The sequence below is a fragment of the Wasmannia auropunctata genome, unplaced genomic scaffold (genome assembly GCF_000956235.1).
Source record: "Wasmannia auropunctata unplaced genomic scaffold, wasmannia.A_1.0 LD336111.1, whole genome shotgun sequence".
NCBI lineage: Eukaryota > Metazoa > Arthropoda > Insecta > Hymenoptera > Formicidae > Wasmannia > Wasmannia auropunctata.
The window spans coordinates 1,841,891-1,860,098 of record NW_012026779.1 but is presented as its reverse complement, the minus strand read 5'-3'; the positions used below and the strand labels follow the sequence as shown (position 1 = coordinate 1,860,098).

Here is an 18,208-nt window from a genome sequence, read left to right as displayed (position 1 = left end):
GGGGGATAGGGTTGGTGGGACTCGAGTGGATTCGATTGCACCGCAAATACAGACTGAGTGGGTTCATTCTCGTAGGCGCCGACAGATCCGCGAAAATGTCTATGATTTCGCGCTCGCGATCGAGAATGCGAGGTTACTCGCGATTGACGGCGCCGCGGATGGCTAAAATCCACGCTCTCGGATCAGCTCCGAGCAAAATAATGGATCGAAATAATAGAACGAAATTAATTGAGGTACTCGAGAGCGATCTATGCCCGTGTTATCGATTCGACTTCTGGTTCGTTCGGTACAACGGCGAATTTATGTCACTTCACTTCGAAAGTTCGGCAGCTCGTCCGTACACGCGACTTACATAATCATGCGTAAAACAGCCCGGCGATGCCCGCAGGAAATGGAGAACATGTCGACCCGATGATCGTCGTCGAGCAACGGTACTTTGTTGGTCGTAAATGTTGGCTAACCGTTAAGTTGACTCTTTTCGCGTCTCCTCCGCGCCGCGCCGAGACGTTTTCGCCTCTTTTCGTACTTTCTGCGCGACCAAGTCATCGAACTAAAAATTGTCAATATATAAATCAGTTAAGGAAATAAAAATAATCTCTCGTAGATCGTAGCCAGATGTGATATAAATTATATAATTCATATGTTTCGTTCAGTCGGTTCATGCGGTTATATAATCGTAACACGAATAAATTAATACATTAAACATCAATGTGATTTAACAAGTTCTTACACGAGGAAAATTATATCACATTATTTTTTAACACACTCGTTTTGAAATTCAATCATTTCTTGACGTTTTCCAAGTCAAATTAGTCGGGTACAAAATTATTATAATCTTCATATTTCATGCAGAGAAAATACAAGTTTAAAAAGAGATTTGGATTATTTTGCATTCTTTACCTATATTATATATTCCGATTGTTATATAATATTAATCATCTCTCGTTTTCTACCACATTTTATACAATGTTGAAACGAGCTGAGCACGATCAATAATTACATAATCAAAACTAATTAAACAGTGTTTCCAAAAACACAAAGTGTATTCATATTTAAATTTTTTAAAAAGTTATTTGCATCCCTCCACCTCCTCAATAACAAAAAAAGCAATGAAAATGTCTTATATATTTGCCTCTTTCTCCTCATTCAAAAATTCTACGGAATTTGCGAAACGTTGCATTTATATACACTGGTAACAAATAAGCAGCTGTTTATAAGCCTCAGCCTTTGACACTCGTCGCTTTTGTAAGACACGTTATTCCGAGCCGCGCGCGAGTGCAAATGCGCGATTCAGGCGACGGAATCTCGCGCTTGTCCCCGAGCGCAGTTTCCTCTCGTCGCAGTGAAACCTTGCTCTTGATACTTACCACCTGACGCAATAACGCGCGCGCGAGAATGACGTTCAGCGGAATGTGGAACAGCGCGGTGCGGTGCGGAGTCGCGCGCGCCAAGAAAAGCGATCGAATTTCACGTGCAACGGGCAGTTTACGCTACTCTGCTGCATCGAAATCACGAGCGGCGATCAGTGGTTATACGGACCTTGATGCGAATTACTACGACTGTACTACGGTTATTCAACATTAGACACCAGCGGCAGACCTGCAGTTAGCATTGAAAGCGGAGTTTACGACTAACATATTCTGAACATGCGTGACAGATCGAAATGTCAGAAAGGAGAATGTCGGAAAACAATCAGATATTCTTTCTCATAGATGCAGGCAAAAATTGCGTGAAACAGTAATGTCTAGATCGCGATAATAATTATTATTATAATTTATTTATTTAATTATAATTTGCATATATTCTTCTACAATGAAATAAAATGGTCTCTAATTTATAAAATCCACTTTGGATGTGTTATTTATATATATATATTTTATATATATATATTTTTTATATATATTTTTTTTTAAGTTAAAAATATCTGTCAATTAAAGTTACGATCTTATCCATATTATAATTCTTACTGCTTCGATCGCTGTTGAAGCATTGTCGAAATCTCGAAAAATTAAGGAGAAGAAAACACCGTTTTGGCATTTCGCGCAAAGATGCTAAAATTCCTGACCACAATTCCAGCTACCAACGTCGCGATTATCGGCCAGTTCGCGCACGAGCTAACTCGGGCGATCGTTATGAATTATCGTTGCGATGCGGCGCGATACGCCTGGCAATCCCCCTCCCTTCCCGTTTTACGCCCCTGTCGTTTACTGTCATGTGCGACGCGCGGTCGCATGGTCGCGCGATCAACATTTATTATTTACGCGAATCGCGCTCGTCGCGCACGCCACAGCGGCATTTCTCTCTCGTTCTCGTTCTCTCTCTCTCGAAGAAAAAGCTCGCCCGCGCGCGACTCAGCTCTCCTCCTGGTCCCTTCGTAAAGTGGCGGAAGAGGCGGTTTCCGGAGAAAAAGAGACGGCCGGTCGTCGGCGGAAATTCGTCACGATAAGTATAATCGCGCGCATCGTGGCGTGCGGAGAAATGCGTCGCGCTTTGCGTGGCTTGAATAATATTCAGAAGTCCGGCTTAGATGACGTGTAATTCGGCACAGAACTCTATCTGCAATTTTACGGTGTCGAAGGTAGTAATTACGAAGAGTTCTCGCGTTACACTAATGGCGAATTATAATCCGCCATCCGTGTATATGCGGAATGTATAATTAAATAGTCCTGTTGCGGTTTTATAGCTCTGTTAATCCATATTTAATTTTATCTTTTAATTTTCTGAATTAATTCTCATTTCTACGTAATATTTCTCGCCTATTAGTGCAACGTTGCGTTTGAGTAGATTATAAATCCACTCGCAGCTGGTCTTCTCTCTCTCTCTCCCTTTCAAATACTCTAAATTGTCATTTATTTAGAAAGCTTTCCTGTTGATTAACATTCTTGCACTCTCGATCGCGTGCTCGCGATAGTATAACGTTTCTCATATTTTTCATGCAAATTTTACGACCTGTCTTGTCCTTGAGAAACCAACGTTAAAAATAAAATACAGCGTGTTAAAAAGAACAATTAGAACTATATCATTACGTCAGAATTGATCTTTCATATGCAGATATGTTATAAACCGCCAAACTAGCGTGAGTAATAAGATAACTAAGACATAATATATTGCAGAAAATTAATTTCCTATAAAAAAAAATAATAAAAGAAAATCTAAATATATTCTTTGCGATGAAATTTACACATGCATATATCAGTTAAATTTGTAGCTTCTTTCACCTCACAGCTATCTATCGTCGGACAATAATAAAGATAATAATACGCGCAATGTAATTCTGCACATTAAAAAAAAAATACATGCACAAGCGTAAAAATCACACGATTCATAACGGAAATACACACATTTATATGTATAATATACATTTTCCGTTATAAATCATGTGATTTCACGGTCGTTATTCGTACTAATTTTACGTACTTATTTTACACATACGCCGCGCGATATCTCCGTGACTTCAATCGCGATGGATCCCCGAGATTCGCGAATCGTTCACATGGCAACAAGGGGATCGTCGCATGCAACTATGTGTTAAATGACTAACTAGGCGCGCCTGATAGCGCGCCCCGCTGCATCTCACCGGTGCGTAGAACAGAAGCTGACACGAGGAGCGAAAGGGGGGGCCCGCGCCGTGCCGCGGCGAAGGCACGGCTTGGGGCCCCGCGCGCTATCTCACCGCCGCGCCGTGCGCTGACTACTCAGCGGTAATGCGAGACTTCCAGCGTAATAAGAGACGCCCCGGTAATTATTACATTCCCGCGCGCGTTGCGAGACGCGACCACGCTAGAATCCGCGGGAGGCAGGCGAGTTCTGAGTATATACATCCCCCAGGAGGAAGGCGAAGCTACCGAACGGCGAGTGCACACACGCGAGAACGTGTTTTCTCTCTTCCTTTTTTTCCCCCTCAGCGCTCCACCCCCTCACCACGCGCGATTTAATTAGACGCCGCGATGGGGGTAGAGAAGAGAGAAAAAGAGAGACTCGCGCTTTTTCACGCGCGAGGCGAGACCGACGACGCTTCATCATCGGTCTCGATTCACCGTCAAGCGAGACGCGCGCGGATGCTGTCGTATTAAGGAACTTAAACGCGGGCACGGAGACTGGGAATAAATCGCGAGACTGGCGTGCATTCACGTACACGCGTGACACATTTACCGAGGGCGTGACTGACTTCGTCTCGCGCGCGCGTCAGCGGAAGCGGAAAGTTAATATCGCGAGTTTGTCTCCCCATGGAATTTCCCCGAATTCGGGACGGCGACGTGATCAAAGCTCGTCGGGGAGGGGTCACGGCGCAGACTCGAAGTATCAAACTTCGTGACAAAGAGTGGCATCGTGGTGATACCCGATGCACTTTATTCGCGGGATTCGTTAATTTAATGAGAGACAGTATATCCGAGAGACATCGCCGCGGCAAGTTTCCGCTTTCGTTAAAACGCGACGATTGAGATACCTCTCTCGCCAGGACTCGCCCTCGAAACGGCGGAAATTTCGAATTGAAATCAGCCGTGATGGAGGGAAAGTCTCGAATTTTCGGAACGAGAATCTCGCGGAACATCCGAAGAATGCGCGTGATGCACATCTCACTGTTTCGCAGAGCATTAATAGAAAAGCGCCTGGGTCTCTGCACATTTAGTTGTCCGCCTATATCCGGCCAGGAATTTCCTGACAGCGCAGCTTTTGTACTTCCGTATACATTGTATAATTAAAATAAACTTGCTGCGACTCGCCGACGTTACGCGAGAATTTATTTAAACCGTGAGAGAGAGAGAGAGAGAAAGATACCTGAAATTATGGGGGGAGGAGAGAGAAAAAACTTCGGGGGCACAAAAAGCTCGCGGAGCATCCGAAGAATGTTCGCGGCGGAGCCGCGTTCCCGCCGAGACTACTAACTGTGAAAAACAGCGTGGTGACTGAAATCTCAGCGATCGTACCTCAACGCGACGGGACAGACCACACACGCCTCGGTAACACGGTGACACGATTGAATTGCGCGTTGGGGAAACAAGAGCCGTGCGCGCGGCGCGGTCGCGGCTGATTCGGTCTTACGGCCGGATGCGGAAGGAAAATGCAAGTACATCTCCGCTGTAAATCTGTCGTATGCATAATAAAAGTGTGTGTGAGCGCGCGCGCGCGCTATATCGAGTACATTCCCCCGTCCCTTTTGCGGTCCGACATTTCCCGAAGAATAATCTGCCTCGCATCGCACGCCCTTTTGCGCTTCCGGCGTCGAAATGGACTCGACATAACGCGCTCCGCGCGCGGTCTTTCCACATAGTTCTACAAATGTTCGAAACAGAATGTAATTATATTCGGTGAACTGCATTTCCAGGATCTCTCTATAAATCTCTCGAAATAATATAAATTAATCGTTTTGTACGTTTAGACCCACGGATTACATTAAAATAGAGGACGAGATACTCGAACCTCGCTCATTTGTGAGGAATAATGATCTAGTAATGAACTTTAATTTTAATACGCGACGTATTATAAACGTTGCTGCACTTTGAGCAACAGTAATATATTATTATTCAAATAATTAATATTTTAATAATCATATTAAGCAGTATACTTCTCGCGCAAAGTCGAACAAGAATACTTAAATCCGGACTGACGTCTAAATATAAAACATGACGATATCGATTCTGACGTTGTCTTAATATTAAAATGTTCCAAATCTCGTAATCATTGACATGCATGTATCTACCGTACATTCCATTTTGAATACTTCTCGTCTCTCTCCGAGGTGCGATAAGGTACGTGTCAAGCGAAGAGACGAGAGACGAGTATGGAGGCGCACTAAAGCTGATTTTCCGCACGTGTCGATGTCGACAATGAGCCATAGAAATCAGCTGATGAACCCAGGGACAAGAAATGCTGGACGATAATATTGAATACACGACAGAACGACGACGTTTCCCCCGTGTTGCATACAAAATACGCCTCGCGCGCGCTCGTCGCGAGGAAGACGACCCACCCTCGCAAACGATTTCTCTCGCCGACGACGCCGGGCGCCTTCTAAACGACGAAATGTTGCGTCCCGTGAGTCCGCAAGCCCGACGCCTAAATTATGGATGGAGGTGGTCGTATATTAATGCTGCCGCGGGCAAACAAAACGCGGCGAATAAAAGGGAGGGGAGAGGCGGAGGGGAGCGCGCGGATCTTCACTTTACTTTCGTCGGAAGAAGCGCGAGAGCCGTGAGAATTTTGAGTACCTGCTGCACGAAAGCGTCGGGCGAAATAATCTTTACCGCATTTTAAGCGCGCCCGCGTTGCAATATTAAACGAGACCGAATCCGTGGGTATTAAAAGATAAAAAAAGGAAAAAAAACGAAAAAAAAGAACTAACAATGGAAAATATGAATTCGGCACAAGTGTGACAGCAGATCGTTAGAGAAATTCACACGGGCGAATTTAACGATAAAAAAAAAGAGAGTATCAGTTACAAAGAATATCACAGAATATCGGTTTCTATAAGGAATTCAAAGATACGTCTTGAAATCTGATTTCTAAGGATGTAAATCTTTATTTCAAGTTGGAATAGATTTCACTCATGTCGAACAAATTTTCAACCGCGCTAAAAATGCTGTCGCATTACCGCCTATCGTACGGCCACTTTTATCGACTTGTTTTCTCTGGTATATCTGCAATTGTATGGCACGCTCCGTATGTGCATCCGACAAGTGCCTGCGCCGCCGACAATCGAACGCGTCGACATTGGCAGTCCCCGCATAAATCCACGACGGTGCATAAATAGGACACTCATTTACATAGGAAAGATTGTACGCGGGATGTACTGGGTGTACCCAGGTGGTAAGGATCGACTCGCGCGACAAGATGCACAGGTCGTTTCACTGCGCTATACACGCCCCACGTATACGCCCCTCCGAAATACCTATAATACTCGAGTGCGCTGCTGAAGACTGTGAGATCTCCCGACGAGGATTCATTTACGAGGCATCGCGCACAAAAGGCTGTGCATTCGGCACAGCTTTATTTTCCGCGTTTGAATTGCACTTACCGATGCTGCGGTACTGCATTAAACTTTAAACGCCGTTTAAACGAGTTCTCCCAGTTTTGCACATTTCGTAGCAAAATCATAAAATTTCAATATAAAATTATTTTTATTTCTTCAATTTAATTTTATCAAATCTTTCTATTAAAATATATATTTTCCTCTTTTACGTTCTTTTTTAATAACTATTTTAGTGCTCTCTTATAGCATAGAAAGATGCAAAGCAAGATAAATGGAAATTATATATTATATTAAGAAAAAAATATTCAAAAATGAAATGAGTTTTCATTTAAAAATATATATATGTCAATAAGAGAGTATTATTTAGCATACCAAATACCACAAATATATTTTATTTTCTTTCTTGATAAAAATATCTTTTATTTTAGAGTGATTTTCTTGAAACTGTTATTATGCACTTCCAAGTAAAATATTTATAAGTCCAAAATATAAAATATCCATGTATTTTACGCTTGTGTAGCGTGGATTAAGCTCTAATTATAAAAGAAAATCGGCTACTATCTTTGCGGTTATCTTTTCGTCGGTATGCCGGTCGAAACCTCATTTTCGATATCCGTAGCCTCGCAGGCGCATCACGGCGGTCTGTGCCAACAGTGCAACGGTATCGCGGCATCACGGGATACGAGGTTGAAGGGACGCGAGAGGGCGAGAGAAGGGTCGACGGGCATGGAGAAACCTCGCACTGTTCTTCAGCATTCCATTCGAGAATCACGGTTCATGGCTCGTCTAACAGTCGAGCAAAACGGCATGCCGGCGCGAGAAGAAGAGGTCGCCAATGAGAGAAGACGACAGGATCACATTACCGCCGGCGTTACAACGCGCCATTGACGCCACTAAGTATCCCGAACTTCCGCAAATTCTCGAAACGTAATTGGCCTTAAAGACGATCGCGTATCCCGGCCAGCAGGCGCGATTTGTTTTAGAGACATTCCTTCCCATTTTCTCCTGATTATGCGTCATTTAAGCCATACCTAACGTCAAAATCTCACGTCACCGGAATAATCAGACGTATGTCAGACTTTTACGCCGCTATCTCACGCGAGTTCGATCGTAAAGAGTTCCAAGTTCGGTAAAACAACTAACGAACTAGAGTTACTGGGAAAGCGGCGGCGAGTGCGGCTCATTATCGATATTACTTCGTCGAGGGATGTCTTTCCGCTCGACATGGCAGGAATTGACGGACACAAAAGCTACGGACCACTATCGCTAAACTCGATACGCCGTCCACCCCGTCCATCCGCTTCCTATTCTGACATCTGCTTTGAATCAATGACCCACTACGAAACGAAGCGATGCTTCTGTGTCCGTGTCGTTATTTAAAGACAATAGTATAAAAAAATCATCTCCAGAGAAAATAATACCGCGAGGCACATTCGCGAAATTATTTAGCGAGAAGCTTCATGCTTTTTTTGTTTCTCTATACACAATCTTCAACGGCAGTTTTGCGTAAATGAAATCGGTCGACTTAAACATTTCACCCAAATATTCCCTATGTCCTCTTTTTTTTTAGACGTATTTCTCGCTCGTAATATGAAAATAACAGCCGGTACAGTACCTCGCGAGAAATCCTGGTGAAACCAAGCGGTTCACGGCTGGTTCTGCGCGTGAGCGGCCAAGCTCGGTTGACGCGATAATTAAATTTTCACCAACGTAGAAAAACGATGGAAAGAGAGACGTCGCGACCGCAATACCCATGGGAGGACGGCTCGAAATTAGAAAGAACATTCCGCGAAAGCTCATGCGTATCCGCAAGCCGGCTGACGAACCCGGCGGAGGAGATGCGTTAATCAGCCAGGTAAACTCACACGCGCACGCGATACTTCTGCGCGAGCTGTAAATCGGAACAATTTTTATGTAAACTTCCCCAGACGGTGTTAATTTTGCAGTTATGAATGGCTTAATCGTCGATAATGCAAATTGTTGAATAATAGAATACAGTATCTAAAAAAAAACCGCAGATCTCACGCGCAATTCAAGCTGTTTCACAGAGGAATTAACATTTGCTCTTAACGAGAAATATCGTGCCGAGCGCTAATGAATAGCTTAATGTACGATCAATGCATTGTTCTCTCGTAATTCTGTTATGTTGGACACAAACGTGTGCTTCTCATTAACCGGATGTGCCTAATATTCTCGATATCAATCGAAAGAGGAAACAATCAGGCATAAAAGAATTGGGCGAATATTTATTCGATAATCTTGACTCGCGCATCAAATTAGGGAGATAAGAGTGACAGGTAGGAAAAACGGTGAACGCGATTAAATATACGACTCGCCGCTTACGATTTGTCGGTGTTTCTTTTCTCCCGATTAAAGGTGGCTAGTATGTTAAAGAAGAGAGTGGCTCAAGGCGGGGCAAATTAGATTTTCAGGGTCGAAGGAAGCCAACGGCGGTAGGAGAGATGGGCTTCGCGTTCGTATTACGCCACCGAGACCCGCGCGCTGTGTGTACAGAGATTCGAGGCGCACGAGAGAGGCGCCGCGAGGCGAGCGAGAGAAGCGAGCGCGTATTGCTATTTCGCCTCTCTCTCTCTCTCTCTCTCTCTCTCTCTCTCTCTCTCTCTCCGGACTGGCGGATATAATAATTTTTGCGGTCGGCGGAGCGGCGTACGACACGAGGGAAAATCATTAGCGTGTGTATCGTTCGCCGAGCGTAGCGACGTCCGACGAGATAATTAAATTCCTATTAGCCGAGGTCCTATTGGACGAAACGGCGAGCAAAATAGAGTTACATTACCGTGCCTGGCGAGGGGATGAGAGGGAGAGGGGAAAGGGAGGAGAGAAAAAAATCGCGCGTCGCGACGAAATAATTTTGAGACGGTTTTATCGGGGCGAGCCTTTCACCGCGTACGAGCAATTACCGAGCTTCGCTCGTACGCGGAAGACGCAAAGCGTTCAAAAATTCCTCCGACCGGGTCTCTAAAATCGCGCCGTGGAACACTGAGTACCTCCACAGTGGTGTAATTATTAGTTTTCTAATTACTCCGCGCGCAGCATTTCGTGCGCAACTTTTCAGACCGAAACGGCGCAAAACGGAATTGTTGTTGCACAAAAAAAAGAAAAAAGGGGGGGAGGATCAGGAGCCGTGACGAAACAATTTTTACACGGTTTTTCCATCGCGCATGAATAATTCCAGACGGAATTTGGAAACTCTCAATAAGTTTCGTTGATTTTTTTCCAATTAGAAAAAGCGATCTGCTATCCTTAAATAGCTTTCCCGCCAGAACGTTAATGAACGCTATTATCGTTGCTACTTCTAATTCCGCGAATGTTCCCCGATGCTTTTTCAGACCGTAAGCAATTTCAGGATCGGTCCATCGCCCATCATGGAGTTACGTTCTCAGGGAGACGACGACCGCGCGGAAAAGTGGTCGTTCTTGCGCTTCGAACAATGCCATGTCGTAAAAGCGTGCGTCACGAACGTTTGCGCGGTATATATACCAAAAATTCTCATCAAAGACTTGCGATAGTACACGCGCGCCTCACGGCCGCGTAATTAGAGTTTCCTAATTTTTCCGTGGACGTGTGCAACGCGGTAAACGAGATTACTACCGCGCACGGAGGATCTTCTATGTACAAAGAGGGCGAAAACAAAAGACTGCGCGAAGACGTGCGCGGAGAAATAATGCATGTGTGTTACATATATGTATATATATATATACATATATATACAATATATATATATAAAATATATATATAATATATATATACACAATATATATATAATATATATATATACAATATATATATATAAACATATAGAAACGACAGCCTGTAACCATCTCCGCGTGTGGTTACGGGGAAGAAACCAGCACATGTGCGAGCGTGGCAATCTCGATAAATTATAGGTGCAACCTCTACGAGTACTTAAACATTTACGTCTTAATGGAATATGTTTTGCTCACTGCCGAGCCTCCCGGACGACCGGCCAGAGCCGACCACAGTGTGCCAAATAATTCGCGCGCGCGCGGAACGTCTTAAAGTTTTATTACGGCGATAAACTAAACCTCTCGTGGAGAGCCCGTGAAAAATAAGGCAAGCCGGTAGCCCGGGCTACGGTAAAAAGGTACATCGGTATTATTACACGGGGGTGTGTACGTCACGTGATGCGTGGGAAGTACTGACGAAGAAACATCCGGATATATATATATATATATATATATATATATATATATAGAGAGAGAGAGAGAGAGAGAGAGAGAGGAAGAAAGCGCATCTGTGTACGCTGGAACAAATTTGCGTGATTTAAATGCAGAATTTTTATTATTTTTATCGCGAACGTTTTTGGAAAGATGTGCACGAGCGAATCAGCTGATGTATAATTCGCCAAATGAGAATTCCTTGTACTTTCTTCGTATACATGAATGTTTGTTTCACGAGACATCTGGTACGATGCGTAAAAGCGATAGAAATTGAGTGATTAAGAAACGTACTGAAAGTTCATTTTCTTGTTAACAATGTCTTTCGACGAAGGAGAACGTCAGTGTTCTCCTTTCGCCGGTATAGCGACGATTTCTTTATGTACAGGATGTATCAAAAGCTAAAGATTGATTGATGAAAAAAATAGGAATGCTTCAAATAGGAATGCTTTGCATTTAATATACTTAATTAATATTTTTCTATTAATCTAACTAATGTAATATAACATACATTAATATTTGATATAATATAAAAAAAATTATTATAAATCAAGTGGCATTCGATCTACCTACATAAATATTAGCATTAACTGCAGAATATTTAAAGCACACTCTCCGACATCGACCTATTCGAATAACGAGCAGTACGAGCAAAAATTCACAAGCATTTTTTACCGCAAAGTTCTCCGCTATCTCGTCGTTGGTCAACTTTCGGTACACCGGAGGCTCGAGCTATCGCTCGCGGACTAACTGCAAACCGATGAAACCGCCGCACGCGCAACAGAGGAACAATTCCGTCGCCGAGAGAGATGAGGACGGCGCGCGCGGGTAGTTACAAACGAAATGAGAACAAAGCGTGGAAAGCGCTCGTACAATTTCGAGAGTCTTGCCCGAGACACAAAACCGCGAACGACGCCACGTCGTCTCTCACCGTGGCCCTCGTGTCGGTAGGTATTGGAAATATTAGCATATCGCGTGAGCTTTCACCGAGGTTATCAGCGATAGTCGTAGTAACCCCCTCGGCGCAAAGTTCGCGGGCTAGAGCCTGTCCGAAACGAATATTGAGGCACACGATCTCACGGGCGTGCGGGGTAACTTCAGATCCGGTAGCACGCAAAAATAATCCCTCTTCCCTCCCCTCCCGCCCTTCGCCGCGCCACTTGTGAACCACAATGTTTCCGTGAAAATGACGCCCGTCTCTATTCGCGATTCGACGTGAAATGCATTCCTCCGCCGAGAGGAAACTAATTTTACTTCCTGAATTTGCTGACTCCATCCCGCCAACAGTGACAAATTTACAAACGAGATCGTGATATGTCAAATGTACGAACAGGATATTACTGATCTAATTCCTCTTTAGGATACCCGCTAATATTAGTTCGCGTATTAATCGTCAAATTTTTTAGGTTAACAGTTTGAAGAATAAAATTTCTATACATAAGTATATTAAAGAAATCACTTGAAACAATTTTAAATATTGTAATTTGCTCGAAATTGCTATCTAAACAATTTTTGCGTTTCGTTTTAATAAGTAATCTAATTACGAATGTGTCATAGAAACCGTATAAAGCTATCACTAGCGTTGCTAATTTAATAATTGTGTAAGTACAAAGATATATTAGTAGAAATTCCATTTTGCTTTCCATTTCTGTCCCTATCTCTAGCATAAAAAATTGAATTCACTCTCTTATAATTGCCGATGACTTATTTAACAGAGTATTATTGGTTTAACTAAAAAAATCTACCGATGGATTTCGATATTCCATGTAAAAACACATATGTAATCGAACGATCAAATATTTATCTTGCGAACGTATAGATCGATCGTTTCGCAAAATTCCTCGTCTGAGCATATCGCGCGCGAAGCCCGAAGTTATAAAAAAAAAAGTGAGCTGCACGCCGCACTCAGCGCCGATTCGCGCTCTCGTTCCCGGCCGGCCGAGCCGAATTTCTGCGGTGCAAGACCTTTTTAAGCGATGTCCGTAACACAAACACGAATTCGAATAGACGAGGCGGCGGCGGAGTTTCTTAATGCTATTAATATTCCGAGATTGGAGAGGATCGAGTTGCGCTGCTATCGGCAAAAAAATTCCTACGGCCAGGTACGGGGAGGTCACATGGTAACAGGATTAGGAAACTCTCCTCGCCGCGCCGGCCGGCGCGCGGCGCGACGCGGCGAGCCGAGTCAGCGGGAACGCGAATGCCGGGGTTACACGTACTGTTACGCCATTACGCCTGTACGGCGTGTATCACGTCCGCGTAAATATTAGAACGCAGCAGAACGCAACATAACGCAACGCAACGCAAGGCACCGCGCCGCGCCGTTCCCGTACTCATTTTCTCGCTTAATTATCGAGAATCTCACGGGTCTCCCCTCACAGTTCGCGGCGGCTGCGCTCTCCGTCTCTCGCTTTCTCACGGAGGGTGAGGGAGAAGGAGGGCTGAGAACGCGTACGTCCGCGGACGTCCGACAGCCAATCTTCTTTTCAAGGGTAAATACGAGTAGCTCGCCTCCTTTCGTCGACAGCGCGAAGATTGCCCTTAAGGCTACGTGGATACCGGCTTTAAAAAAGAAAACGCTGATCGAGACGAGCGAAAACGAAAGGGCGCGAGAAATAATGTATTGCGGAATGTACGCCGCTTACGTTAATTTGATCATCTACAGAGGTTTTCTATGTCAAGGTGGACTTGATATGATGCCTTTAAAGCAATTCACCGCATAGTTCTGCGAATACTCGAAGCGGAAAATAATAGGGATATTCATATTCTATAATAGTGATGTGTGCACGAATAGGATACAATTTTGCATTTATATAATTTATATAATACAATTTTACATATATACATATAATTATATTTTCAATTTAATAGAAGAATTTAATAAAAAGGTTTTCAAATAATGAAACGCGATTCTTATGTCGGCAATGCAGATAAGATCAAAATTGAAGCACAATCAAATCTTGATTGCTTCAATTTATTTATTTATTTTTTCTTTATGAAAGTCAAGCCAGCAAAAAATTAATAATGCTAAACAGCACGCAACGATATACGCGGCTTATTCACGGCTTATTAGATCTCTTAAAAATAAAAACCAGACTTAAAAGGGCGGAAAGAACGAAGGGCGAACAAAAGTTTTCGTTCGGGGCGCCGAGTTTCTTGCAGCCGGCGTTGGTCTCATATCCCGCGTATACTCATGAATACGTACTCGTGCACCTTTTCAATCTCCATCGTTCAGTCTCGCCGCGATATTCATTCTCGACCGACGTTATCGTCAAACTGCGATTATGAGGGAATTTCAACGCGGTTTCGTTTCGCAGAGTTTCCCTCCCGACGGGTATAATAAATTCGGCGCGCTGACGACGCGCGCTTCAAAACGCGATGCTTTTAAAAACGAGCAATCGAACAATACGAGAAAAAGGCTCTCGAGCCTGAAAAACGACGTTAAGCGACCGTACAATCCTAAAAAATATGAACGGCGTCAATGCGCAATCAAGAATACTGTATACCAAAGAAAAGTTTTTCGGTAAAAAAATTTTCTTTAAAAAAAGAACGAAAGTTTAAGAATAAGAATCCGATTGAGCACTCCTTTCAGGTCTAAAAGGATCGATTCCGCGTGCCGTTATCAAAATCAGAGCACGAGTTATTCGGGAATAAAAACTCGGAGGGTTACCGCCGATTACATCTATCACAGTATAACCAAGAGGTACAAACGTGCGGCGCGTCCGACCTAATGCGAGTGATACACGCAGGAATGTACATAAAAAGTTGAGCAGCACCAGTTTAAAGTTTGATATTTATATAAAAATATGGAACGTTTTTATTGTGCGCGTTCAACTAAAACGCTTTAATGGGAATCGACCGATCGCGTACCCGGTCTAGGAATCCTCGCGAATTGCATCGATTCATCGCGCTCAATTAATAACGGTCCACTCCGGAAAATCAGGCGCCATCGTGAAAAATAACAATTGAACGCTTTAGTCGATCCCTTTTCGATACGTGAACCAAAAATTTGTGAAAAAAAATTCTACAACATGGAGTATCAATTTATATGTCGATTCGCGAATCACACGAGACGATTGTCGACGACGATTCGCACGTAGTGCACCAACGTCCGCCGTATGTTGGTCGACGTAAAAATATTTATTCCATTTTCAACGCATAAACATACAGCGGCTCATGTACAAAAAAAAACAAATTAAAACGTACTTTTTGTAGGGACGGGAAAACACGCCAATTGTTGCGTTTTTAATATCGCGAATAAGCATCGAAATTATTCTCGCGTGTCTATCCTTGTAGCTACAAAATCGAAACTCGCAAAAAAAAATATTGGATTTTAATACAAGATTGGAAGATGGGTGGGAGGTGGGTTTAAGCGCAAATAATTTCCAAGCTTTATGAGATATTAATTAACGATCGTCCCTAATCTTCTTTCTCGATCTTCTTGCGCACTAATTTTAATTCGTATCGACCTTATGTGTAAATACCCTAATTTGAAACATTAGTATGTATGTATTCGCGTGTCACGCGTGTCAACGTGTTTATATCGAAGCCGGAGAATGCAGAAACTTTCTACTACTGGCGGTACAGAAGATCGGCGATCGAATTATTTTTACGTAAGACTTAATACGCAATGTGTTCCTTTAAGTGTATGGTATATGGTAATACCATGACTGACACTACCTTGACCTTGCAGATCAATATTTTCCAGCGAAACGAAATACAACGAATAAACTAAATGGCTCCCAAATGTACATTATATAATCCTTCTGCGTAATGGTCGGCCGCACGGCTGTAAGGACGCCCGGAATAACGAAAATGTTAAATGACCATTCACAAAAACGTGTTTTTAGTTACCGTGAGTTGGAAATGTCGTCACTTTACGAGAATGTCGCGGCTTAAACTCACGGAACAGGAATCGAAACCGTTAACGCCGGTTCTCGATGTTGAAAAAATATTTTCAAACTTATTTGGAATATTCTTCTCATCGCGAATCGATATCAATTCGACTCTTTTTCAGTAAAAATAAGTTCAAACTTTTGCGGTTTTCAAATAATTAATAATCGAAGATTGTTTTTAGCGAGAAAGTAGATGATGAAGTTATTTTCCTTAATCTCAACGAATAAACGTTAATGGAAAAATTTTGAAACTTTATTGAAGAAATAATGTGTTATTATTGGCACGATACGATAAGCGATGATCTCAGCCGAAGGAGAAGAAGTGTCGGAGAAACAGTCTTCGAGTTAGTCGTAGATGCTGCTTGATTAAAAGAACAGGTACCGTGGGTTTCCTGTACATTCAACCTGACGCTGCTTTCGCGCTCGCCGCGAAAGGTCGCACAAAATCAACACCGCGGTGGATTTTCGTGGGATTCGTGAACGACGCAAAAAAAAAACTCGACTTTGAATCACAGAGGGCCTCTCGTACCTTGTCGGCCGCGAGTCGCGCGACGAGAGCCTCCTTGAGCGGCCCCAGCCAATGGTGGGCCCCGACGAAACGCTTGTTCAGCAGTTTCGTGTGCGGGGCTGCCTGGGCATAGACCGCCTCCAGCTCGAGCACCACCATATCTTCACCCCTAGCCTCCTAGTTTCCCTCCTCTTTCTGGAGCTGGTCAGCCGGTTACGGTGGCCGTCCCGCGACGCACTGACATTTATTGTCACGCACTCGACACAGCTCTCCCTTCGTATCCTCGTGCACATAAGTCGTTTTATCGCACGTGGAGGCGCACCACCGCGCGACCTTAACGCTGTACTGTCAGACCTCCCGCATCATCCTTTCGGGAGCGCGCTACACCTGGCCGCGGCCACGCACCTCGCTAAATCGCACCCACCACCATCACGTGTCGATTTCCCTTCCGATCCAGATCATCGAAAGAGAAAAACGAAAGAAAGAGGAAAAAAATCACATTCTCGTCGATCGAAAATATTTCACGTCGAGGATTCGCGTCGAGGACCGACGTCGGTGGTTCCACGTGCTCCACGAGATTTCTAAACTGCGCGCGACAGACACGACGGTGTCGTTGCCCCGCGATTAACCACACTGCCGTCGCATGCACACTTTCAGAAATTCTTCGCGACTTTCCTCGTCGATCCAAGCGAGTCGCAATTCCGAGAAAATATGTATCGGACAGTCCTCCTCGTCCGTCGCCGAGCCACCCGTTCGGTGCGATCTCTCTTATCCCGTCGCGCGAATCACTGCGTTCATTCGGCACGATGCCGACCCGGTCGGTCGATTGAGGGAGAGGGGGCGGGGAAGGACCGGAGAAAAAGCGAACGACGTTAAAGTCGGGGTTAAAGAGAGACCGCGCGGCGAGTAGTTAGACCCGGCGTGAGATCCGGTAAACCGCGCGCGCTCGCAACGGCTGCCGCGTAGAAAGGCAGTTGAGAACTGACTGCCTCCTCTCTCAACGAGCCTCCTCGCTCCCATGGCCCGAGCTTTGAGTGACGCGAGGCGACGCGAGGCGACGCGACGCGACGCGCCGTGCGGCCGGTGTGACGCGTACATCCCTCTCTCTTGCGGTCTCACTCTCCCTCTTTCCATCCACCGTATTCTCTCGCTTCTGCTCGCCCTCCTTCTCTCCACAATCTCTCTCTCCCTCTCTCTCTCTCAGTTCGCTGCTCCGCTTTTCTCCCTCCTTCTCCGTTATACGCACTCTTTGACCGTCGTCACGTCTCCCTCGCTCCTGCGCTCCGCGTGTCCCGGCTATCTCTGTTCATCTTCCGGCGCGCAGCGTTCCCCCTTAGCTTGCATCGTGGATATATATATGTACATGTACACGTGTATGTACGTACGTACGTATATATGTGTATGCGCACCGTACGGTACGGACTAGAGCTCTATTCGTCGCAGGACCCGCCGAGAATACGGACCTGTCGCCCTCAGCTTCTTCGCCCTCGACGCCTACCCCGCTCTACTGGGGCTTCTATACTCTTAGCCGAGCAGCTACGACAAAGCCTAGAGCTTCCACAATGTCCGATTTCGCTGTCTCTCTCTCTCTCTCTCTTTCTCTCTTACTTCTCGCCCGCCGTCGCCAGGATGCACG

At 44.6% G+C, this 18,208-nt stretch overlaps 1 protein-coding gene across 1 annotated transcript in view; it reads right to left on the bottom strand.

Moving 5' to 3' along the window:
* Positions 1 to 17,444, bottom strand: part of LOC105450416 (maternal protein pumilio-like) — a 34,519-nt gene extending 17,075 nt beyond the window's left edge. Inside the window, exon 1 of the mRNA XM_011690238.1 lies at positions 16,594 to 17,444. Within this exon, the coding sequence (XP_011688540.1) occupies positions 16,594 to 16,731 (138 nt within the window). The 5' untranslated portion in view covers positions 16,732 to 17,444. The remainder of the gene's footprint in view (positions 1 to 16,593) is intronic.
* Positions 17,445 to 18,208: the final 764 nt, after the last annotated feature.